At 56.6% G+C, this 25,262-nt stretch overlaps 1 protein-coding gene across 7 annotated transcripts in view; it reads right to left on the bottom strand.

Moving 5' to 3' along the window:
- The window catches only part of ARHGAP39 (Rho GTPase activating protein 39), a 360,347-nt gene that overhangs the window by 99,832 nt on the left and 235,253 nt on the right, over window positions 1-25,262 (bottom strand). For all 7 annotated transcript variants that reach the window (XR_012901161.2, XM_075919971.2, XM_075919969.2 and 4 more), the window contains one exon: window positions 18,662-20,069. Coding sequence is in view for 6 of the 7 variants with exons in the window: in XM_075919971.2 (XP_075776086.2) it covers window positions 18,662-20,069 (1,408 nt within the window). In the remaining variant the exon portion in view is untranslated. The remainder of the gene's footprint in view (window positions 1-18,661; window positions 20,070-25,262) is intronic.

Genomic DNA, 25,262 nt, shown 5'->3' on the forward strand with positions numbered 1-25,262 from the left:
TCAGAGAACTTCCCGAGCCAACATCTCGCCCAAGGGACAGAGTAACCAGCTTTATAGAAAGGGTCACCAACCCGCTCTGCTCTCACTGAACAGCTCCCAGGCAAAGCGCCCTGCCCATGTGCCCGCCGCGACCGCTTCTGCAGAGATGTGTTTGCGCACAGGACCCACAGTCAGAGGGACGGGGTGTGACGTAGTGGGGGTACCTGGCTGGTTTCTATGCTGCTGGCTCTGGGGGATCCCCCACTGGCTGCCGTGGGTACCACGACCCAGCAAAACAGGATGAGTCACTATGCAAACCAGTGGCCAGACACCCCCCATGGAGAGGAACAAAGGAAGGTGGAATGCTGCCTTGGCTGGGGGGCAGGGCTGGAAGTGAGGTTAGTTGGTTGGTGGCTGTCTGGGAGGATGGACGAGACAGCCTAGGGAGAGGAGCTGGAGTTTTAGGGGCCCAGTCTCCCCCATCTCAAGGGGGCCTGAGGCATCCTAGCCCAGTTCCTGTAACCAGATTACATCTGTGCTGCGCTGTGCTGGAGGAGCAATAAACCACCCTCAATTCCACTGGCTGGTACAGTCTGTTTGTGCCATTTCGGGGTGCAGGAGACGGGGAACCCCCAACGCGCCGTCACACTGGTGTCAGGAGCGGGATGCACTGCACCCCGTGGATGGAGCTTCCAGCGGCGAGCGACAAGGCACAGTAGAAGCAAGAGCCCTGGAGCCAGGCGTGCTGGAGACAGAGCGAAGCGGTTCCTGGGAATCGTGGGGCGCTGCAGCACTAGACTGGTGAGTCTGCACCGAGGGGACCAGCGGGCAGATGGCCTACGCCCGACTCTTGAAGGCAGAGCTGGTGGGGCTGTGCAGAGAGAGGGGCTTGCCTGTGCAGAAAGCAACCAAGGCCCAGCTGATTGCTCAGCTAGAAGAGAACGACCAGCCACAGGGCCAGGATCTTGTCCCCAGGGGAAGCAGCCAGACCCCCCCTGAGAGTGTGTCAGGCTCAGAGAGGGGGAGGAGCGCTGGAACCCACAGGAGAGATGAGACAGCTTCCCCCAGGAGGCCTGCAAGCTGCAGCCCATCTAGGGCAGGGGCCAGCCAAGCAGAGCTGCGGCGGCTGGAGATCCAGCTGCGGATCAAGGAATTGGAAGTAGAGGACCGAGAGAGGGACCGCCAGGACCGAGAAAGGGATCGCCAAGATCGAGAGAGGCAGCGGCAGCATGAGCTGGCCATGGCAGAGCGGAGAACCGGCGGGGCACCGGCTGCGCCAAGTGCGGATGGGCCCCAGGGTCCCAGGACTGCCAGATGCTTGGAGAGGCCCGTGGTGGCCCAATTGAAGGACATGGGTGACATAGACGGGTTCCTCAGTGCCTTTGAGAGGGCCTGTGGACTGCAACGGGTTCCCCCAGCTGACTGGCTGCAGGAGCTCATCCCCGCACTGAGCCAGGAGGCGGCCGGAGTGCTCAGTCAGCTGGAGGACCTACAGCCCGGGGATTACAACCGAGTCAAGGAGGCCCTGCTGCACAAGTTCGGGCTGACCCCCGAGATGTACAGGAAGAAGTTCCGGGGGGTACAGAAAGGGCCACGGGAGACCTATGTGGATCTGGTCTCCCGCCTGGCGCAATACTGCCGCAAGTGGGTGTCTGGAGTCGGAGCCCAGACTGCAGAGGAGCTGCTCAAGCTGGTCATGATGGAGCAGTTCTATGAAGTGTGCCCACCCAAACTGAGGCTGTGGCTCAAGGACCGGAGACCAGAGAACCCCCAGGAGGCCGGGAGACTGGCGGATGAGTTCACGGAGAGCCGGTCCGGGTGTGAACGGGAGTCCCGGAGAGAAAGGGAATCGCGCAGAGACCGGATCTCGGCTGAGCGACGGAGGGAGTCAACTACGGGGCGAGACCAAGGAACAGGTCGTCTGCGCCCCAGAGAACCAGCCAGGGCCTGGACAGAGACAGCCCAAAGCCTAACTTGCCATCGCTGTGGGCAAAAAGGCCACAAGAGGGCTCAGTGCACCAGGTCCCAGGACCAGGGACTTTCCAGGGTTAACTGGCTGGGGCGGGAGGAAGGGCAGGCTGCCCCAGAGGCAGGGGCTGGCCGGCAAACCTCAGCTCAGAGAGAGGGGAAGGATGCTCAGTGCACCTCCCCTGGGAGGTCTGATTCTCAGGAGGCGGATTTCTCCGTGTACCGGGTGGGGGCAGGACGGCCCCTGCGGAGCGAGTGCCTCATACCCCTGGAGGTGGATGGTAGGAAGGTGACGGGCTTCTGGGACACGGGGGCGGAGGTGACTCTGGCCCGATCCGACATAGTGGCCCCGGAGCGGATACTACCCCACGCGCAGCTGACCCTGAAGGGCATAGATGGGTCCCCGTTTAAGGTGCCTGTAGCCCGGGTGCATCTGAAATGGGGGGCGAAGGAAGGCCTCAAGGAAGTGGGGGTGCACCCGCACTTGCCCACCGAGGTGCTGATGGGGAATGACCTAGAGGAGTGGCCCCATGAATCCCAGTGGGCACTAGTCACTACCTGGAGCCAGAGCCAGCGGGGGGCTGACAACGTGGGTCCAGGGAAGGACTCCTGGCAGCGTCCTCAGGGTCCCATCCCAGGGGACATGGGGTCCAGCCAGGCTGGGACTCCGGATCTAGGCAGAGGTGGGGGACAGGTCCCGATCCCTGCCTCAGCAGCTGAATTCCAGGCTGAGGTGCAGGCAGACCCCTCCTTGCAGAGGCTGAGGGACCAGGCTGGCCTCCGTGCAGCTCAGCCCCGGGGGAGAGGTGGCCAGGAGAGATTCCTGCGGGAGCGTGGGCTCCTGTTCCGTGAGTGGCTCCCTCCCAGGAAGGCGAGGGCATGGGGGGTCCAGCGGCAGCTGGTCGTCCCCCGAAGGTATCGCCTCAAGCTGCTGTATTTGGCCCACGATGTCCCCGTTGGGGGCCACCGGGGGATCCGGAGCACCCGGCTGAAGCTGCTCCAGCACTTCTATTGGCCGGGAATCTTTACAGCCGTGCAGCGGTACTGCCGGTCCTGTGACTCCTGCCAGAGGGGCGGGAAGGCCCAAGACAGGAGGAAAGCGGCTTGGGGGTCTCTACCCCAGATAGAGGACCCTCTGGGCTTGCTGAGAGAGTTATGGGAGGGGAAGTCCTCCCTGGATGGAGCATCGGGGGTGGAAGCCGCCCTGGCTGTCCAGAGAAGGCTCGCTGGGCTCATGGCCCCAGCCCGAGAGACCCTGGCCAGAGATCAAGGCCAGCGGAAGGGTGGGTGTGACCCCCGAGGACAGGCCTGTGCCAGTCGCCCTGGAGCGGGGCGGCGAGTGGACAGAGGGAAGCCAATTCATGTGGGGCCTCGCCACGGCCGGCCCGAGTCAAGGGGAGCACCCATGTCCCCAGGGCGGGTTCCCATGCAGAGGACCCGAACTTCCCTAGGTCACGAGCGGAGTGACCCTGCTCAGTTCGCTCTCGGAGGGGGGAGAACTGTGACGTAGTGGGGGTACCTGGCTGGTTTCTATGCTGCTGGCTCTGGGGGATCCCCCACTGGCTGCCGTGGGTACCACGACCCAGCAAAACAGGATGAGTCACTATGCAAACCAGTGGCCAGACACCCCCCATGGAGAGGAACAAAGGAAGGTGGAATGCTGCCTTGGCTGGGGGGCAGGGCTGGAAGTGAGGTTAGTTGGTTGGTGGCTGTCTGGGAGGATGGACGAGACAGCCTAGGGAGAGGAGCTGGAGTTTTAGGGGCCCAGTCTCCCCCATCTCAAGGGGGCCTGAGGCATCCTAGCCCAGTTCCTGTAACCAGATTACATCTGTGCTGCGCTGTGCTGGAGGAGCAATAAACCACCCTCAATTCCACTGGCTGGTACAGTCTGTTTGTGCCATTTCGGGGTGCAGGAGACGGGGAACCCCCAACGCGCCGTCACACGGGGGTTTCAGGGTTAGGGCCACAGAGCAGGAAGGATCGGGTTTTAAAACCGAGCACGTGGTCTAACCAGCAGGAGTCTGCTATTACCGTGCAGCCTTCGGAAAGGAGGAAAGTCGCATGGTTGAGGCATAGGCCATAGGAGCCAAGAGTCTTGTGTTCTGTTTCCACCATTGCCACGGGTTTCCAGTGTGCCTACGGGCAAACCATTCCATGCCTCAGTTTACCCACTGGGAAAGGCATTGATAATATCGCTGTGCACTCACAGAATGGCTAGGCAGACGGGGAAAACCCTTGGATTCAGCAAGGGTTTTCCCACCAAACTATTGTGTAGAGGCCTGAGTTAGGAAAGCATTGCTCGTTCAGGTGATCACGTAAGCCCAAGGGTGAGCAATAAGTGGCCTTCACACATGTCCCCCCTCAATCTTCTCTTTTCTAAACTAAACAAACCCAATTCTTTCAGCCTTCCCTCATAGGTCGTGTTCTCTTGACCTTTAACCATTCTTGTTGCTCTTCTCTGGGCCCTCTGCAATCTCTCCACATCTTTCCTGAAATGCGGTGCCCAGAACTGGACACAATACTCCACCTGAGGCCTAACCAGCGCAGAGCAGAGCGGAAGAATGAATCCTCGTGTCTTGCTCACAACACACCTGTTAATGTGTGACAGCTATAAAACCCCACTACCCACACAGACAGATTGGACAATGTCGACTTTTCCAAAGGTTCAAAGGGAGGTTTCGTCAGTAGTAAAGCTGTTTTCAAATTCCAAGCTAGTACAGGGTGGCTTATTGTAGGGTTAGGGTTATTAAGGCCTCTTAGGAACCTTTGAACCACATCATAAGTAAAAACTGGTTGATTCTCCACAGGTCCGTGGTATTTTGATATGGCGGAGAAGTGAGCCTTCACTGGCGATAGTGAAAGACCTGTTCTCCGAAGACACGATATATATTAATTAATATAATTAATAGGTGCTGCAGCCTGTATGGCTCTCTCATGCATGATATCCCACAATACATGTTTCTTTTATTTATGGCTATAATCGAAGACTCTTTCCTGGAATTTTTCAGTAACATTTTGTACCTCTAATGAGCAAAGACTTTTCTAACGGTCCCAGAGTCTTATTCCCCATGCTCTTAAATGAAGAGCCTACAGATCTGGGTGTCAGAATTTCTCCTGTCACTCTGTCAACAGGCCCAATACTACAGAGATACAATTCACTGTCTGAGCAGGTGAAATAAGACTGGTACCGTTGTTGTCTAACCCATGCTGCTATCAGTGGCGGCCCGTCAATACAGGCGAACTAGGCGGTTGCCTGGGGCTCCAAGATAAACAGCCGTTGAGGGCTTTGGAGACGGGGGCGCCGATCGCGTGCCGATTGTGCATTTCGCCTAGGGCGCCAATTGCCAGCAGCTCGTCTAGGGCCGCTCCTGGCTGCTATCATTAAAATGAAACAAGACAAGGACAACAAAAATGATGAGGGGTTTGGAATAGGTCCCAGATGAAGAGAGATTGAAAAGACTTGGGACTTTTCAGCTTAGAAAAGAGGAGACTAAAGAGGAATACGACAGAGGTCTATAAAATCATGACTGGTGTGGAAAAAGCGAATAAGGAAAAGTTATTATTCCCACAATAGAAGAACTACGGGTCATCAAATTAAATTACTAGGCAGAAGGTTTAAAACAAACAAAAGGAAGTTTTTCTTCACACAGTGCACAGTCAACCTGTGGAACTCCTTGCCAGAGGATGTTGTGCAGACCAGGACTTTAACAGGGTTCAAAGAAGAGCTAGATAGAATCATGGGGGTTAGGTCCATCAATGGCTATTAGCCAGAATGGGTAGGAATGGTGTCCCTTGCCTCTGTTTGTCTGGAAATGGATGGCAGGAGAGGGATCAGGTTATGATGACCTGTTGTGTTCCCTCCCTCTGGGGCATCTGGCATTGGATGCTGTTGGCAGACAGGACACTGGGCGAGCTGGACCTTTGGTCTGACCCAGTCTGGCTGTTCTTATGTAAGACAAACCCAGGCTAACCCTATCACTCTTTGAAGGAGGGGAAATGTTCGCCTTTACCCCCATTGTATTAGAAACACTTCTGCTAGTGGGTGCCTGTCGTCTTCTACTCTTGAGCAGTTTCTGACACTTCCTGTTCCTGCTGGATGCAAACCGATCTATTGTAGGACCCCCCACGACCTGGAGAGGTGTGTCTCTAGTTGGCCTTTCAAAAGGCTCTCCAACTGGGGGTCAGGACCCCTCAGGCTCAGGAGTCCCAAGCTTGCATTACACAGGGCGCTGGGATGCCACTTTGCTTCCAGCATTTATAATGGCGTTGAATATATTAAAACGTGTTTTTAATTTATGGGGGGTCTGAGCACCGCTGATCTAGCCTGACTTGCTGTATCACACGGGCCAGGCGCTCCGGACACATGCGCTGGAAACACTACCAAACGAGCCAGGCACCTTCAAAAACTCGGACTTTTTACTCTTCAGCCCCAGCAGTGGCGAGCCAATGACCTCCAGCTAACTGAACCTAATACTAAACGCTTACGTGTCTAATAAGCTCACATTCTAACAATACATCGATTCATCAGCTAAAGTTACAGATCCGGGAGCACCCCAGAGCAGTTCCCCATCCATGCAGCTGGTTGCAGTTGCAAGGCACGGAAGGGGCTGAGGCACCACGCCCCCTTTTATAAACCTGCTCAGGAATATTTAATACTCTCACTGAAGGGAGAGGCACGTGAGGATTCTGACTATTGCTGGCTGAGCCAGGACGAATCAACCGGAGCATTCCACTGGTGGGAAGATGCAAACAAACAAACAAACAAACAGTGAAATTCACACAGCTATATGCCCCACTATTATCCTGCAGCAGTGAGTCCCACAGTTAACTACATGCAGCACATAACAAGTATTTTATTTTGTACTGTTTAATTGCCTGCTTTTTAGAGTTCCTCTTTTTCCTTGTGGAATGGGATGGGGAGAACAAAGAGCACCTAATAGAAATACGAACAGTTGATAGACTATACTCTGTGTGTAGGTCCCTTCTTTCCAACAGATATCATCCTAAATTCTTGATGTGCGTGCCTTTCCATTGCTTTGCTCCAGACTACTTCTGCAGTGTTTGTGGTTTGTCTGGTACCAGGCAGAATGGTGATCATGTTTTCTTCTCACTTCAAATATACGTTTTAATATTGGTTTGAGGGTTTTATTCCTTTCCAAACTATTAACACTGTTATCGGATATTTAAATTTCCTCCATCCCACCAGTTGATCCAGCGAGACTAACCTGGTTTTTATGACAAGTCTTGTCTATCGGTTCCGTGTGTCTCCTCCCTCTTTGAGTGCAAGCTCTGAGACAGGGGCTGTATTTTGTACTGTGCCTGGGATGATAGGGCCCTGTTCTCCAGGGGCTACTGCAGGAAAACCAAACGCCAGATGACACCCAACAGCAGCAACGTGAAATGTCAGGATTTCAATCTCGGAGGGCGTTCTCCACTCAAGGTGGATATAACCCTTGGCTAGCACTCGCCCTTCCCGGGGCAGGGTGCAGCCTGTCACACACAGCTCTACAGTCATTTGCATCCAATCGTCTCAAACATGCACAGGCAGAATGGCCAGGGGTTGAGGAGCACAGACTAGGGGTCCCAGCGAGGTTTATCAGATGGGTTTCAAAAAAATATTGGACACACATGATCTCAGAACGGGATTGGGGGGGGGGAGGATGACCAGCTGGGAGGGAAGCAGGGCTGGCTGAGAGGGGGTTGGGGGGAGCGAGGCTGGCCGGGGCGGGGGAAACCAGACAGTGGTTCCAAAGAGGCTGGCGAGAGGCTGTTCTCAGTGGTGGCAGGTGGCAGAACAAGGAGCAATGGTCTCAAGTTGCAATGGGAGAGGTCCAGGTTGGATATTAGGAAAAACTATTTCCCTAGGAGGGTGGTGAAGCACTGGAATGGGTTCCCTAGGGAAGTAGTGGAGTCTCCATCCCTAGAGGTGTTTAAGTCTCGGCTTGACAAAGCCCTGGCTGGGTTGATTTAGTCGGGATTTGTCCTGCCTAGAGCAGGGGGCTGGACTTGATGACCTTCTGAGGTCTCTTCCAGCTCTATGGTTCTATGATTCTATGGAGCAGGGCTGGCCGGGGGGGAGAGGGGCTGGCCGGGATGGAAAGGAGGGAACCGGCTGGTGGGGAACGGGGCTGGCCGGGAGGGGGGGGAGGGGAGAACTGGCTGGCAGGGAGCGGGGTTGGCCCAGGTGCACATAGATCCCGGGGTGTTGCCTGTCCCACGCACGGTCCCGGCGGGGCACATGGGCGAGTCTGGCCCCGGGGATTCATCCCGCCCCAGCTCCGCCCCCCTCCTCTCTCCTGCATAGCTGTGTACTGCCTGGCCGGTAGGCACACTGACGCAGCGTGAGCATGTCTAGCAGCCAGGCAGTACGCAACTACGTACTGATACTCATGAGAATAATCAAACTTACTTGGTTAGAAAGTACCCGACATTTCTATGTCCAGTATTTTCTCAATTTGTTTCCCAGACAGAACCCTCAAATACCGGACAGTCCGGCTCAAAACCGGACACCTGGGAATCCTAGTCCCAGCCCACATCCCCGGGCCACAGAGCTCCCGTCTGCCTGGGCTTCTAGGCCCCTCGCAGCAGGGTTTAAAAGACGGAGCCAGGAGAACACAGCTACGTGCGCCTGCTAGGGAGGAGGGACACCCAGGCAGCAGCTGCCTTAGGGACGTGGAGGGGATTGACAGGACCCTGGATTTCCAGACTGGCTCAGACCCACGGTCTGTTGTGCCCTGCATCCATCTCTAACTGTGGTCGGCACCAGATTCTTCAGAGGACGGTGCAAGACGCCTAGAGCAGGCCTTGGCGGGATAACCTGTCCCTTGCGAAGAGCTTATTTTAAGCCCTCCCAGTTCCAGATACGTGTCAGGTTTTCAGCCAGAGGTTTTATTTCTCTGCCAAAACTCTGTTGCGCCAACTCTCATTACGCCGCGGCTGGGCTCTTGAAGGTGCTGGGCAGGTGGCCTTGGAGGATGAGGCCGGAGAGGTCAGAGAGTGCAGTTGCTTTTGTCTGACCTCTGAGGCCTCATCCTCCCAGGACCCCTGCACAGCCCCTGCAAGAGACAAGCCTGGGATTTAGCCAGACCCGTGCTGGACACTGAAACTCACACACTGACTAGAGACACTGGATTCAGAGCTCTCTAGCCCACTTCAACCCAGTGCCCAGCGCCCGGTTCCGCCCTTTCTCCTTGTGACTGGAGGGGTGTCCATGGGCCACTTCATGTCGAATAACGAGGAGTCCTGTGGCACCTGAGACACGAACAGATTTATTGGAGCATAAGCTTTCGTGGGCAAAGACCTACTGGACGAAGTGGGTCTTTGCCCACAAAAGCTTCTGCTCCAATAAATCTGTTCGTCTAGAAGGTGCCACAGGACTCCTCGTTGTTCTTGCAGATTCAGACTAACACGGCTGCCCCTCTGATATTCATCTCCAATGGTTCCTTGCAGGCTGCGCTCAACACTCTCTTCCGGCTGCCTTGTGAAGAGCGTGGCCTGAGTGTGAAAACGTGTCTCTCTCCGCCACAGCAGTTGGTCCACTCAGCAATATTACTTCTCCCATCTTGTCTCTCTCAAATACGCTGTCAGCAGGTTCCCCTTTACTCACTGGTCCTGTCCTCGCACGCCCGTCCCTAAATCTGGCGAGCGCTGGGGTTGGCTGAGGAGAGAATTTAGATCAGACCAAGGGGGGGTGGAAGCCTCCCCGCGGGTTACTATCTATCCCCTAGGAAACTGACCATGTCCTGGCCACTTAATGTTTCAGTCAGATCTGCTGTCAATGCATCTCTTCCAGGTGCACACATACTACTTGTGTCAGAGGAACTGGCTGCTACAAACCGGCCAGGGCTACTCATGACTGGGCCTGGTCCTACCATTCTCTGTAGCACGGTGGCCTGCGTCCTATGGCTGCCTCTCGGTGACTCCCCATGGAGGATCCTTGCAATTCCAGTGCGGGGGGCTAGGGCGCCGGGCCTGGGCTGGGCCAGGCAGAGCTAGTTAGATTAAACAGACCTAGCCCAGCCCTGAGCTGTCTAACTCACAAGGCAGCGCGCTGCCGTTTCGCCAGCTACCGCGCACCCGATGCCCGGCTGGGGCGCGTTGCCACGGGGACGCCGAGCCCTGGACGGAGGCGGCTATTCACGTGCTCAATAAGAATCCAATTAGCACGATGGCAGAGGCTCCAGATGGAGCCGAGGGACAGGCTGTCAGAGATACTGGCGCTGGAGGGTTTGGAGGCAGGTTTGGCAGCGTCCCCCCCATCCTCTCTCCAGCCTGAATCCTGCATCCTGCCCCCATCTGTGCACAAGTTCCTGAATGCGACGCTGGCGATGCCATTACACACACGCCGCACCAGCCGGCTCGACTCCCCCACTCAGACCCAGGACTAATCAATCTCCTCTTCTTTGAGGGTCGGGGGGTTTGTCTGTTTCTCCAAGGACCCCTGCTGAGCGGTGAGAGCTAGGAGCACCACGTCCGGTAGGCAAGGTCAGGGCTGGGCTGGGCCAGGACAATGGGATGGGCCTGGAATGGGACTGCTGCTCATCAAACCAGACAGAAAAGAGAGAGAATCACCAAGCAGGTGAGAGGCTGGTTGGGGGCGCACCCCCAGCCCTGAGCTTCCCACCCCCAGGATCCCTTTAGGGAAGGTTAAAGCTCCTCCCACCCCAATCCATACAGGGATATTGCTGGCTGTTCCCCTGTGTCTGGGAGTGAGGGGAAAGTGCACTTTGCTGCATCCCTCACTCTGGCTAGGGAGCGCAGGGGGCAGATGAATTTGGACCTGCCCCGGGTGGGACATGCACCCCTGCCCTGGCTGTGTCTGCTGGAACTGAAGCAGCCATTGAGGGGCGCTTCTCACATGGCCCCAAGCTGCTGCGGCGAGAGGTCTGGGAGTGTCCTCTCCCCCGCATCCTGAACCCCTCAGCCCCAGCCCACCCCAGAGCCACGATTTAAGGAAGATGAACATGCACAGGCGTCGTTTTCCAAAAAGCAAACATGATTTGCGCTAAGGACCCAGGCAATGCCGGGTACATCTGCTAGTGTGTTGAGATTTCTGTCCCCCTCGGCTGTACTGTACCGAAAGAAAGAGTTTGTAAACACGCCTCAAGTTACCCTTATTGCTTAACTAAATCAAGTGGACAGCGAGTTCCTCAGCCGACCACCGATGTTCTCATCACTTGGCAACTTTCATCTCCTCACGCCCATGGAGAGCAGCGGATTGGGTGGGCCTCTGTGTCCTGCGTGTGCTTTATCCATGCCACCGAGCGCAGAGCAACCACAGCACGAGGCTGCCTGGGACGTTAAGCGGAGAAAGATCAAGGCAGAGCCGTTCTGAAAACAGCACAAGCACCAGCTCCTTTGGGCTGGAGACTTCTCTGCTTGGGTTTCCACTGATAACGGAGATCACAGAATCACATAGGGTATGTCTAGACTACACGGCTCTGTCGACGGAGCCATGTAAACTAGTTTACCCGGCATAGGCAAAGAAGCAGGGATTTAAATAATCCCCACTTCATTCAAATAAACATGGCCGCCGCGCTGTGCCGACGATCAGCAGTCTAGACGCAGATCTGTCGGCTGGGGAAGCCTTTGCCAACCGATTCCTTATGCCTTATGAAACGAGGTTTACAGGATCTGTCGGCAAAGGCTTCCCCAGCCGACAGATCCGCATCTAGACTGCCACGCTGTGCCGGATCAGCTGATCGTCCGCACAGCGCGCCGGCCATGTTTATTTTAATGAAGCAGGAATTATTTAAATCCCCGCTTCTTTGCCTATGCCGGGTAAACTAGTTTACATGGCTCCGTCGACGGAGCCGTGTAGTCTAGTCATACCCATAGGGTCCTTAGGAAGTCCTCCAGTCTGACCAGAATTCTTCCTGCTCTGCCTGGCCCCAGCTGGTACAGTGAGCAGAGCGCAGAACACAAGGCTGCTTCCAGACACAGGCCACATAGCACAGAGACACTGGGAAAGTAGTCTAGAGCCAACAGGCTAGGCAAGCCAGTGGCTAGGCAGGGCTTAGGATGGGGAAAGGAGAAAGATTTTACAACTACATGGGCCACAAAATAATCACAGGCAAATGGAGCTGTTGCACTGTGCTCACTGCAACAACTGTATGTGACAACAGTGAATTGTGTTGCTGCAGTACCATGGCCCAAACATCCGTGTCAGACCACGACTTCTGTGGCCTTCTGTGACTCGACTCACTGGGGCCAGCTCTCTGGATCTTCCAGGTACGCTGCCCTTGTACAGCGCTGCCCTGTAGGAACGTGTGTGTGCTGCAGGAGAGCCGGTCACCCGGATGTTCAATGTTTGAAAGCCGTGGTTAAGTTCAATCACAAACTATAAAGAAAACAAGCAGAAAGAATGTCAAGGTAGACCCCCCTTCGCAGGAGACACTCAAGGGCGGTTAAGAGAAAATGCACAAGCAATTATACTGGCAGACATTTGTTGAAAAGGCTCAGAGGGGCAGCCGTGTTCGTCTGTGACTTAAAAAAAACTTTAAAAACCGAGTGGTCCTGTAGCACCTTAGAGGCTAGCAGAGTATAGACAGTATCGTGCACTCTCATGGGCACAACCCACTTCAGATGAGTGGAGCAAGCGGCACCAGCTGAGTTACACAGAACGGATTTGTTTGTCTCTCTGTTGACGAGTAGGGTGAACAGCCCTGGAACGGATAAGAGCCCTGCCTAGAGAAAGGATGCCTAGTCCCTCCCCGGGGAGGTGGTCGCTGAGGAGTATTTAGGCAAGGAGGAGACAATAGGGTAAGATGCACAAAGGTATCGGTGGCTTGCTGTTCTCAAATCTTTTCCCCTCCATGCCGTGTTCCCACTGGTAAGATTAACCACTTCTCTGGTGCTAGGAGACTGTGGGATCACTATAGTCACCACGGGTCACACGCTCCAGAAGGGAAGAATGGCAGGTGCCGACGACAGTGGGACCTGTGGGTAACATGAACCATACTCGGTGCGGTGGCCATGCATCTGGTCTGCTGGTGGGAGAATTGCACCCCAGAGAGGAAAAGGCACGAGGGCTGACACCCAAGAGGGCTCTGGGAGACGGGCCAGAGGTGCACCGAGCCCTTTAACCAGAACACTTCTGACCCAGAATATTCATCTCAGCTCGTTCTTTGCTTCCCCATTCCCTAGCGGAATGTAGGGTTCCCGCTGGAGAGCTGCATCTCAGGGGAAAGCTACCGATCGTTTTGTCGTCTGTCTTTGAGAGGCGGCAAGGGATTGGTGGGGTGAGCAGTAGAGCTGGCACGATCAGAAACGAAAGCGAGAGCCACGCATGGATGGGGCAAGGGGAGTGTCTCGTTAAGGACACGGTAGCATATTTCATGCATGATCCTAGCACTTTGGTCGGGGGGGAGAGAGGGGGCAGGCAAAGAAATAAGGAGACAGAAGGGGCAGGGTGACCTCCTCTCAGGCCACCTGAGAGTGGTCTAGTTATAAAGAGAGGAAACAGCTCCGCAAGAAGCCCATCCACACACGTTAAGCTGCAAAAGCTTTGGCCAGCTGATGCCACCGGAATCCTGGCTCCATGACGCTCGACAGCAAGAGCACCCGAAGAGGCAGAGTCAGCGTCTTTCCATCGCCTTCCTCATATGAACCTGCCCCTTACTCGTTGGTGGTGGCCCCTTCCAAGGCACTCCCTCCACCTGACCTCTTAACGGGATGTCTCCTGGGGGCTGGCCGTCTGGGAAATTACCTGGGGGGCCAGATGATTTGAATGGCAAACATGCAGGATGCAGGCTGAAGAAAGGCAGGTTATCTGAGCAGGTGGGTGCCTGTGGATGAAGACATGCTATGATCTAAGTCTCTCTGTGCTAACAGAAATCTGAGAACTGCTGAAAGATCCAGTCACTCAAGAGGTCCCACGTAAGTCGTGACCTAAGCAGTAGGCAGCCACTTTTTCCACCTTATAAGGTGCCTCTAGCACATCAACACGCATCTTCACGTGGGGGCAACTGCATGGGCCTACGTACATCCGTGGCTGTGACCCCAGGCTGGGCTCTCCCCATGGGTAAGGAAGCAGTTTGGAAATGAGGCTTCACCTCCAAAACCACGGCTGCACGTTTCTCTCCAAACTCTGGACAGATTCACTTTCGTCGCTGGCATTTATCATCGGCTCAGCCGGTGGGGAGTGGAGGCCTTTGGATCAATTGCTTTGAGGCATATCTCATTTTGCTGCAGACACACAGTAGCTTCAGGGAATGAAGGTTATATCGGTCCTGGTCTTACCCATCAATCCTGGACCAGCAGCAGTGCTATTTACATGGCCCCTGTGAAAGCGAATGAGGACTGTCAAATGAAGAACCAGTGACAGTTTTTAATGGTCCATGATCTCAAACCACATGGGCACAAACAAACAAGTCCCATACCTGGAGATACAAGCCCAGGTAGCTGAAGGATAAACCCTTTGGAAAATGGAGCAATATGGGAGTCACAGAAATGAAAAGTCCTTTATCTCACGCCTTGGTGGAACAGACACTGAGGGACCAGTCTAGCGACTCTGAGGACAGTACAATATTCTGTGTCCTAGTGCTGGACGTGCGACCAGAAAATCATTTCACCCTGTCTGTATCCCCCATGGAAATTCTACATTGTACTTTCTTGGCACACTTGTCTGAAGGTGTCCTTATGCTGACAACTGTCACTCTGCAGTAGCTGGGGCTATTTTAATTCTTTGGCTAGCCATGGGGGCACCTTGGGCACTAGCCCTACATTAACACTTATGGGTTCTTGGGCTGGAAGGTGGCCTGCAGACAGAGAGATGAGCGTGTGCTCTTTCCTGCATCTACAAGATGCTGAAAGAGGGCTGGAAGAGAGCTTATAAAATCTAGTCCTTCCGGTTGCATTGGAGGTCTCCCCCAGCTCTGAATTGAAGGGGCAGGAGGTCGAATCTTTTAACAAAAAATATTTACTTTGAATGCCATGTTTAACTCGGACAAAAACCCAAGCAAGTTTGAACGAGCTGGACTATACTGTGACTGTCCCACAAAGGAATTATCTGGAAGCTGGCCTAAGCGCCTGCGTGAGCCTTAGTTCCCTAGAACCTGCAATGGCTCAGGCTTCCCTCGGGTGGCACTGCCAACATCCTCTTGGTTCTCTAGCTCTAGCAATCCAGGGACTCTGCCAGGAAAGACAAGGGAGAGAAGATGCTCCGTGCTCACCTTTCCCCCTCAGAGCACTGGGAGCTGGCTGACCTCTGCCCAGCTGACCGTCAGATCTAAACGAAAGCGGTACTCTTTGGAGAGCCTGGTCCCCTCCGTTGTTAGGGGTTTCCAAGGCACCGGTTGGGCTGAGTTCTTTCAGGAAGCTGGCGCCACGTTTCTACGCTAAAAAACAAGCAGAAACCACAGCTCCTGAAAACACCGTTCGGGACCCTCATTATGGATCAAGAAGCAATAAAAGGAGCACGCACCCAGAATTCTTCCTTGCAGCAGTGACCCGCAAAGAGATGCTGTCCAGGGCTCCAAGCCATGACTGATCATTTCTTTTCGGTCTCCTTGCAAGACCCAGGCCTTTATTCAGACCCAGCCTCTCTTCTCTCACAAGAGAACGCTTTAATGGGCTTCTTTTTTCACAGACAGATCGCTGGCACCCGCCCAGCCCTCTCAGCAGCCGACAACAAGCCTGTGTGCGGGCACAAAGTGGAACCCAGCTGGGCTGCTTCCAGCTCCAAAGAGCAGTGTCGACCGTGGTGGGCCAACGAACGGGTTTTCCGAACTGCGGAAATGCTCCGGCAGGAATCTTTGAACCGTTCTGAAACCAGCCTGGAAATACACACCAGCTAAAATGAAGCCCACGTTTCCAGCAGGGGTTGTTTTTCAGATTTTCTCCACAGATCAGATCATGTTGACGGATTCTTTTAAACGTATCCCCCGATCCGACGGCCCCCTCTCGGCTGGGCGTTGTACAGACCATAGCCAGAGAACCCCCAGGCTGGCCACCGCGAACAGGGGCTGCTGGACTCAGTGCGAGCTGGGATCAAGCAGTCCTGGCTTGCGCTGGTCCGGGACGCTGCGCCTCTGCGCCCAGGCTCTTACTACATTTAACATGCAGGGCTGCAGCGTGGGTGGCTCCCGGAGCCAGCATGAGCTGGGACTGCTCAGTCCTGGGCCAGCCGGCTCCTGGAGCTACCCCCGTTGTGGCTCTGCAGAACGGTCCCATATCGACTAATTGCGTAGTTGATACAATTGTATTGACTGCACGACTAGCCAGATAACCGCAATTTGACACCCTTAATAAGTGCATTAGTCCCACCGACCAAAGAATCCGGGTCTCCGGTTCGAAACGCTTTATAGTTTCCCTTTACTCATCGCTAGCGCAGCCTTTCACAGACTGGTCTAGCGCAGCGGTTTTCAAACGTTCTGGCCTGGGGACCACCTGGCTCCATGCAAACCTTTCCGCGGACCACCCGTCGCTAACAGAAACTCGCTGTTAATGACGTAATTACACCCAAGCCATTTTCCTAGTGCTGCAGCTGGGGAGCCTGGTTTAATTGAAATGATTACACAGATGAAGCATTTTAACTTTCTCATGTTAGTTTCTCAAACTTCATTTTCAATAAGGTAAAATATTAGTTTATGTCGAACACAAAAGGTTTCAATGTTTTCTTTGTTTATGGCAGGGGTGGGAACTTTCCAACTGACCCACAGAAAAATCAGTGAGGGACCTCACAGGTGAGAAGCAAAAACCCTCCTCCCAAAACCCGCAACCCTCACTGATGTGGTCCCCAACCGAGACACCTCGCTCCTCTGGTGCGCCAGCCCCCATGGGGCGAAGGGAAGGGAAGGGACAGGAAGGATTGAGGTTCAGGGCTTCCCATAGGCCAGATTTGCTTTTCCGAGGTTCTGGAGTTAGTGGATTTTATGGATCCCCTTAGGCTCTGCGGTGGGAAGAAAAGTGAGGAGTTCAGTGTGTGGGACAGAGTGGCCAGTGAGTGCAATGGGGATGGGGGGCAGGATCGGGGAGGGAGGTGGGGGTGCAGAGAGGGTGCAGAGTCTGGCCAGGAGGGAGGGTGCAGAAGCAGGCTTGGGTAGGGTGTCTGGCCAGCGGCAGGGAGTGGCTGGGGCTAACGCTGGGCAGCAGAGTGGCTGAGGGGGTTATGGGAGATGGGGGGCAGGGCGCCCCTGGGAATAGAGCTGAGGTCAAGGTGGCTGGGGGGGTTCATGGAAATGGCGGGGCAGGGGTCAGGGAGGCTGGGCGTGGCGCAAGGTGGGGGTGGGCGGGTAGGTGACCCTGGGGTGTCCAGTCCTGCAGGGGAGGGGGTCCCACAGGGGTCCCCTCCATGGCAGCGGCTCGGCCCCTCCCCCCAGACTGAGTCCCCATCGGCACAAAGCCCCAAAGGGCCCCAAGCCCCCACCTGTCTCCTGTGTGTGCAGGGTCCTTAGTCTCAGCATCACCTCCTCTCACCACGGCTGGGCACGGTGCAGCCCAACATGCCGCCAGGGAAGGGTGCGGCGCCAGTCGCTTGCGCACCACAAGAGCCGGCCCTGCCCAGCCGAGGCCCGCGCAGCCCAACCTGCCGCCTGCCCAGCGGGACCAACCGAGGGTGGCGCTGCTCTTCCGTGGCAGCAGCGCTCCTCCGCGTGTGGCTCCGTGGCCGAGGGGGGTGGCGTTTGCTTTCTTCACCTCCCCGCCTGCTGGCCGGAGCTGGTGCTGCAGCCTCTCGGCTTTACGCCAACCACAAGGCAGCAGCAGCAACGCAGGCCCCCCGCTGCATGGGGAAGGAGGAGGGTGAGCGCCCACCACGGACCAGTGAGGCGGCCATGGCCCACTGGTGGTCCGTGGACTGCTCTTGGAAAACCACCGGCCTGGAGTGTCTCAGGAGCAGTTTCTTCCTGCTAGACCCTCCGCCCAGTGAGGTCAGTGGCCACTTTTCCAAGGGTCTCAGTGGGAGCAGATCAGCCCCGTGGCCAGTTAAGAGCCCGAGGCTTTGCCTTCCTGGCGATGGAGAAGATCTCTGCGCTGGGGGGCTTCTCTGCCCCGAGAGAACAGGAAGGAGTCGGCTCTGGAAATTCCAAGGAAGCTGGGAAGGCCAATGCCACAGCGGCCTGCTAGCAGCTGCTAAGAGGCAGCCAAGGCATCTTATTCCCACTTAACCCATCGTCCCCACGCCTGCTGGAGCAGCTGGAGCTGACAGCTGCTCATGCCCTCCTGTTAGCCCAGTGACAGCAGGGCTGGGAATGGTGCAGGAAAGGAGAAATGGCGAATCCAGCCAGAGGCCTTTGCTGGCAGGACATAATGCAGAGCTGAGCACCAGGCAGAACCACCGACCGTCTCGGTCAGTAATTCCCATGGCAGCCGCTACTGATGCATGGGATTGTCGGGGGGTCCCCGCTAGAGTCCGAGCGGGCTACAGACACTATACGCCAGCCCCGGACAGGCTACTCTGAGGCACAGCCCTGCACGGGATCCAGAGCACCCCCTGGGTCCGACACTAGGTCATGACTTAGCCAGAGTCGTGCGCCTTTCCCAGAGACCCGTGCAGCGCTGCGCCCACGTGCACTGGCCGGCCCCGCAAAGGCTGTGATTCAGGCGGGAACCCTGAGGACCCCATGGGGCTATAACGCCATGGTGAGGGCTGCACCGTGAGCGGGGGGCAGCGTACCTCACAGAGCAGGTGCCGTGCCAGGAAGCAATGTCACCGCGGGGACGGGCCCCTGAGATCAGGCCACCGAACCCTGCCCTGCCCTGCCGGGCGTATTACCTGAGATGGATGCAGGTAGGGCTCTGGAGAAGCCAGGTTGGTCTGCACGGACACACTCTTCTCCAGCAGGATCTGGGGGAAGCCCAGCTTCTCAAAGGTATTCCTCTTCCAGTGCTTGCCGTCCTGCTGAGCCAGGGCCTCATCCTCACTGAAGGCCCGCACCACGGGGCCAGGCATGGGTAAAGGCAGGGCGCCATCGCTCTCGTAGCCTGAGCCATCCTTCTGGGAATCCCAGCTGCTCCGCTGCTTCATGTGGTAGTGGGCTTGCTGCGCCTCCCACGCCAGCCGGGCCTGGGCCAGGAAGGGTTCTTGGAAGCCCCGCATGGCCTCAGCCTCCACGGATCTGCTTTCTGTGCGGTTCATCTGGGGCCGGTTCGTGCCGGCCGGGGGCCTCTCCTCCACCATCAGCTGCTCGCCGAGCGCCTCCCGGTCCCCCGAGCCGTCCGTCGAGGAGGCAGTGGGGTCATGGGACAGGGAGGGCTTCCTGCTTTTCCTCTTCCGAGTGCTAGGCGAGTACCCTGTAGAAGACATGGTGTCCTGCTGGCTGGACCAAGACATGGAGTCTTCCCCCTGGGAGGCCTGGCTCCCCGACTGGCTGTGCCGGAAGTCAGCCCCTTCCATGCTGCTGTAGTCCCCAGACTTGATCTCCAGGCGCTGATCCCTCGCCAGGCAGGGGCTGTGCTGCAGGGAGTAGGAGCCCCCGATGGGGTTGGGGGAGTATTTGTGTCGCAGGCCTGTTTTCAGCTTGGGGCTGGAACCGGACTGCTCCACGTAAACCAACTGCCTGACGTACTCCTTGCCGGCGGGGCTGTACTCCAGGCTCATGAACCTCTCGGGGCATTTCTGTTTGGTCAGCACCAGCTGCTGGTAGGGAGAGTTGGGGCCCTGCTTGGGCGACTGCAGGAAGGGGTGGGGTTTCCGGATGGGTGATTTCTGGGGGGAGCCCGCCTTGTAGTTCCCGCTGGCTTCGTACTGCATGTCCACGGGGGGCTCGTCGTAGATGGGGGCCTGGTACTCCATGGGGGGCTCCTCGTACAAGGGGGGCTCGTAGGCATAGCGTGGAGAGGACGGCTGGGACTCGTTCGAGTGCTTCCGGTGCTGAGCCTGGAGCGGGGAGCAGAAGGAGTCTCCCCGGCCGAGCAGCGGGGAGCAGCTGCCCATGTGGTCGGCCCTTTTCAAGAAGGGAGACTGCTTCCTCTCGGGGAAGAAGACGGAGTTGTCCGAGTCAGAGGCAAAAGTCTGCAGGTTGGGAGACTGCTGGCCGCCCGACGGCCGCCGGGAGCGGGTCCCTTGCTGGTTGTCGGTGGAGTAGCCGTTGCCCTGGTGCACGAGGAAGCTGGGTTCCCGGTCCGTCACCTTGATCAGCATGCGCTCCTTGGTGCCGGTGTTCCAGCGCAGGGACGACGTCCTGTGCGAGGCAGAGAACACATAAGCCATTGTCAGAAAGGGAAGGGCGGGGAGGGAGGGGGGTCAGGAAAAGGCTAAAAACCATTTGCCTGGGAATTTGCACACAGGGGGTTAAGAAAGTGAAAAAGCAGGTAACTGGGTAACCAGGACTATTTCCGCAGTCACACGCATCTGCAGAGTGGGGCGGCCGCCAGCTCCCCGGCAGATGATGTGCACTGGGAGACAGCTTTTAAGCCAGTTCCGGCTCCCGCCTGCCCACCCTGCTCCAAAGGAGCCAGCTGCGGCTCCAAGCTGCTACCTCTGTATTAGAGGCAGTCGCATGGGGCAGCAGCCGGCTCCCCAAGAGCTGGTGCATGACGGCTCCTGCCTGCTGCCCCTCTCCCAGGGAGCCAGTGCGTACTGGCTCTCGGCTCCCGCCTTGTTCCCAGGGAGCCGGCAGCCACTCCCGCGCTGCGGACTCTGATAGAACCAGCAGCAAGGGTGGCAGCTGGGTCCCCGGGAGCAGGGCGGGAGCCTGCGTGCCCAGGCTCCTCGGTTAATCCGATTACATCCCTACTGTGAGTTAGGGCTCCAAAAGTTCCCAATTTCTGCCTCTCAGGGACACATACGCTGGTATAAGGAGGTGGCGGCTTCCCTCCCCACATACACACCCAAGAGAACATCCAAATGTAGGTCCTCCCAAATACAAACCTCAACCCACGCTTCCTAAGTTACGTTAGTTCTAGAACTTCCCCCCACAGGACTTTTCTGTGTCTCTGTCCCCAGCTCCTTCTGCATTAGACTCAACCCTTTTATTCACCTCAGCCGGAGATGTGAGGAGCCACATGCTCTGAGCTGGAGGAGCTCTGAAGTTTTGTGCCACGTTCTAAGCGCCCGACTCCCCATCACAATTGTTTCTCACACATTCCATCTGCACAGAAACAAAGGTGTTCCCAGAAGGCAGATGGCTGTAGCCCATCACCGTGGCAAGAGCAATGGGCCCAGCCCAGGAGCCAGACATTAAAGTCAGTCCCTGGAGCTGTTACTACATTTCAAAGGCAGAGGCCCCCTTATCAACTAGTCCAATAGTCGATGCCAATTAATCTACATTTAACATCCCTCGTCCCCAGACATCTCAAAACAGGCACCCAGCCTTGCACACACTTTGGACCTTCAGCCTCTCTGGCTGCAATCCACAAAGCAACTCAGGCACCTAAACCCCAGAGTTAGGAGCTTACGTCCCTCCGCATGGCACCACCACGACCCACAAAACTCCCACGTAGCTGCCGCCTAATCCCGTAAGCCCCTAACTTCCTTGCACCCCAACGTGCCCCTGTAAAACGCTCACGGTGCCTATGGTTTAGATCCTGGGGCATGTGCATGGCCGCCTCCCTTGACATACCTGGACACTTACCTCCTGCCTAAGCCCAAAGCAATTCAGGACCAGGCAAAACGCAGACCTTCAGGCGCCAGAGTCCCATGCAGGAGATAGTCCGGCAGCCTCTGAGCGGCCGAGCCTAGCAGCTCCCATCCAGCATCCAGCCGCTGTCAGAGCACTTGCCTGGGATGCGGGAGACCCAGGTTCAATCCCCCCCTCAGTGGCGCGGCAAAGGGAGCCCCACCTCAGCCCATCACACAACTCAGCACTACAGCATGTTCCTGCCGCACCTCAGGCTGGGGGGGGACTGAGCCTGGATTGCCCACCAGCCAGGCATGTCTTTTAGGCTAAAAGCTTATAAGGAGCATCAGCACCAGCTGAAACAAGGCGGGGACGAATTCGAACCAGCAAGCAGCGCCGTAGGGCAGCCCTGGGCAGGTTCTGGTTAGTGGATCTGGCAGGGACAGGCACCTATTTACCGGGGGGACAGGGCTTAGCACCCCCTTCCATCTCCTATGGCAGTGGTGGGCAACCGCGGCCCATCAGGCGTCTACGTGCAGCCCACGGGACAACGTGTTTGCTGCTGTCCACGGGCGAAGTTGCCAAATTCTGCAGGTTTCCATCCACGTGGCTTCCTTCCTACCAATGTGGCTGAAGTGACACGCACAGAAACAAGGGCCTGGGCAGGGAGGTGCGTGCTGACTGCACCCGGCATTGACTGACTCCCTCGGCGTCCAATCCCAGCGCTGCCACAGCTCAATCAGCACAGCCCCCCTCCCGGGGGACCCTCTGGGGTAGGACAATCTTGGAGCCCCGTGAGATGACAGATGGGCACTCATGTGGCCCACTTACTAGCCTAGGTTGGCCATCGCTGTCCTCAGGCCTGGCAGCTCCCGGGCTAGTGGGCAGGATTTGGGGTAGGGATGTAATAGTGCTTCGATTAACCGATTATCCGATAAGCAAACACTTACAGGTTAATGCTACAGATTACGCGCACTCCCCCCCACTCCCCCCGCCCGCTGCCCCCAGACAGGGCCTGCTGCCCCTGGACCAGAGGCAGCAGCACTGGGCGACAGGCAGCCGGTCCGCGAGGGGAGCTCGTTTTTAAACTGGCTCCCCTCATGGACCAGCTCCTGCCTGGCCCCCCGCGTGGAGTGGCAGGGGGACTCCTCGGGAGAGGGGCCAGAGCGCACTGGCTGCCAGCCCTACTCCGGGGACTACAGAATAGTCGACTAACCAATAAGACGTCACGAGGTTACTCGACTATTCAATTAACTGAGATTTAACATCCCTAATTTAGGGATCGCATTCTAAGGCACCTACCTCCCCCCCTTTGTTGTATAGGCCCCGAAGCACGTGCGTGTGTGTACATGTGTGCGCACACGCGTATACACGCACACACGTTGGCGGGAGAGCTTTTCGAAACATCCCAAAGAACATTCTCCCCGTAGTTTGTTCTCAGAAGCAGCTGAATTGTTTTGACTGAAATTCACAAAACCAAACCCAACAATCCAGCCCGAGGCAGACACACAGCATGGAAACAGCCCAAACAATTCAAGCGCGGCAAAGTTAGAAGCGACTGAAGATAAGGTCTGATTCTGGGAGGTGCCGAGTAACCTAATGGGCAGTCCAGCCAGACCCGCCTAGAACGACTCCCCGCCCCAGTGAACGGTACCTGCACGCGTGCCTTCACGTTCATTCCCGTGGGCACCAACCAGCAAAGTGCTCCGACTCCGTCAAACACAGCCCAGGGCCCTCCCTGCTCCCCTGGGCAGCCCCGCGCTGCTCCATCTTCTCGGGAGCGTGACAGGCCAAAGGGTTTCCGCAGCATTGCCCTGAATGGCACCGTGCCAGCCTCCGGCCCATGCCCAGCCACAGGAACTAAAAATGGAAAGGAGAAACTCCGCTCCGTTCCCTAAGGAAAGCCTTTAGCCCTGGCCCCCAGCAGAGAGCGCGCGAGATCCTCCTCTTGGGAGTCCTCAGGCCGAAGAGAGCTGGGTGCTAGCGGCTGGCAGGAGCCAGGGGAGGGAAAGCTCGTGCAGTCCTTCCTCCCGCCCCACGTTAAACGCTAAGGCAGCTCAGAGCGGTCGCTACAAAGCGTCTCTTAATTGCTTTACGCCCCCGGCCCATAGGGCACCGCTCCATAATGAAAAGGCACAGACACAAACATGATGCAGGACCAGCCGCCTTGTTTATCAGGCTGGCGGCTTGAGGTTGATGGGCCCCAATGCACAACTCAAAACACAAAGGGACCTATTTATGCACATTGTTAAAGCTCTTCTTCCCCTGGAGAAATATGGCCTCTGTCCCGGGCCCTGCATGGGGCCTCGGCATTGCCATTGCAGCCACGCTGTCCCATTTGGTTGCGAGGACACAAGACCAGGAGGCGGTGAGAGTTTATTGCTTCCTTCCCATCACACCCAGCTGCTCCTCTTCACGGAGTTGCACCTTCCCAAGAGTGCACATCAATAAAAACTGTCTATTTACCCGCCCGGGAATCTGGCACGCTCACGGGACTGGCATCTCATTTACTTGGAATGGGAAATGGGGAAGCCAGCCGTCACAGGCGGTCATTTTCACTTCTTTGGAATCCCACACTCGAGAGAAACACTTCCAACCGTGGAGCGTCTCCCCGGGCCGGCAGAGATCGGTCCCACAGCAACACACGACGCAGGTCGTTCTCGTAGCGTCATTTCCCAGACGCGGTCTCGTGGCACAACTGTGCGCAATGAACGCAGCAGCCAGTTGTGTAAGTGACAGACAGTCTGAGTGAAGGAACTGGGGCGGAAGGAAGCCAGTCTGGTCCCTGTTTGCGGCGAGAGGTGACCCAGCCGAGGACAGACTAGCCAACAGAAGGTCTAGAACAGCGCAGCTCCCAGACGCAATGGGAATACAAGTGCAGCGCTTTCGTCTTCACCGGGTGGCGCCAGTCCTGGGGCTGTGTGTAGGTTTGTGCCATGTTTAAAACACGGCCCACTGTACGTACAAGTGCATAGGCCAGCTCAGGCACCCAGACCGCTTTGAAATTGACTCCAGATTTACACAGAGGTAAAGGAGAGCAGACCCAGGTTCGATCGGAGCAGCCGGTTCAGGAGTTCATCGTTTAGCTCTGTGGCTGCTAAAGGTCGTTTTCCTGCTGCGCTGCCTCCCCTGCGCCGTTCCCAGTTTACAGTCCTGTTACTGAAAGGTTTCCAGCAGGTCACGTCAAGAGAGCAGGGGCCTGGACTAGAAGAGCTCTCCAGGTCCCTTCCAGACCCACATGTCTCGGGTTCTCTGGAACACTTGATTTCAACAAGGGTGTGGAGCAGGGTTCCCTCTAAGCTACGCGGCAGCATGGCTTGCCAGGGAGCAATCAGCCCCACCCAGTCACTCAGCTACCTGCTGGCTCTGACCAGGCGGGGCCGATTAACCCCCTGGGAGCTGCCCCATCGCTTAGAGGGAGCCCTGGAGCTAACGGACGGCTCAGCATGCACTGCACGGGAAGGGAACATGCCGCCTTGCTTTCCAGCGCCCCCTCCAGCACGGCCCCGTTGTTGACCGAGCTGCAAACCTGACACATCCCGGCGCTGCACAAGATTAACAGCACATGCCGCCCTGACGCACACACACCGAATCCGACGGAAGCGAGAGAGACACGGGCCGGCCCTGTGTAGCCAGACAGGAACCCCCCTGTAACATCCATTTTTTGCTTGCCTGGAGCATGCAGGGCACACAGAGCAGAAGGCCCAGGCTGTGTGACCGTGAATGGCTGTAAACAGAGATACGCCAATTACTGACCAAGAGGCTGCCGAGGAGTGCCCTTGACTGAAACCCATATTGATACGAACACACAGCCGT

Source organism: Pelodiscus sinensis, chromosome 2, assembly GCF_052426305.1.
Source record: "Pelodiscus sinensis isolate ZL-2025 chromosome 2, ASM5242630v1, whole genome shotgun sequence".
In the NCBI taxonomy this organism is placed as follows: domain Eukaryota; kingdom Metazoa; phylum Chordata; order Testudines; family Trionychidae; genus Pelodiscus; species Pelodiscus sinensis.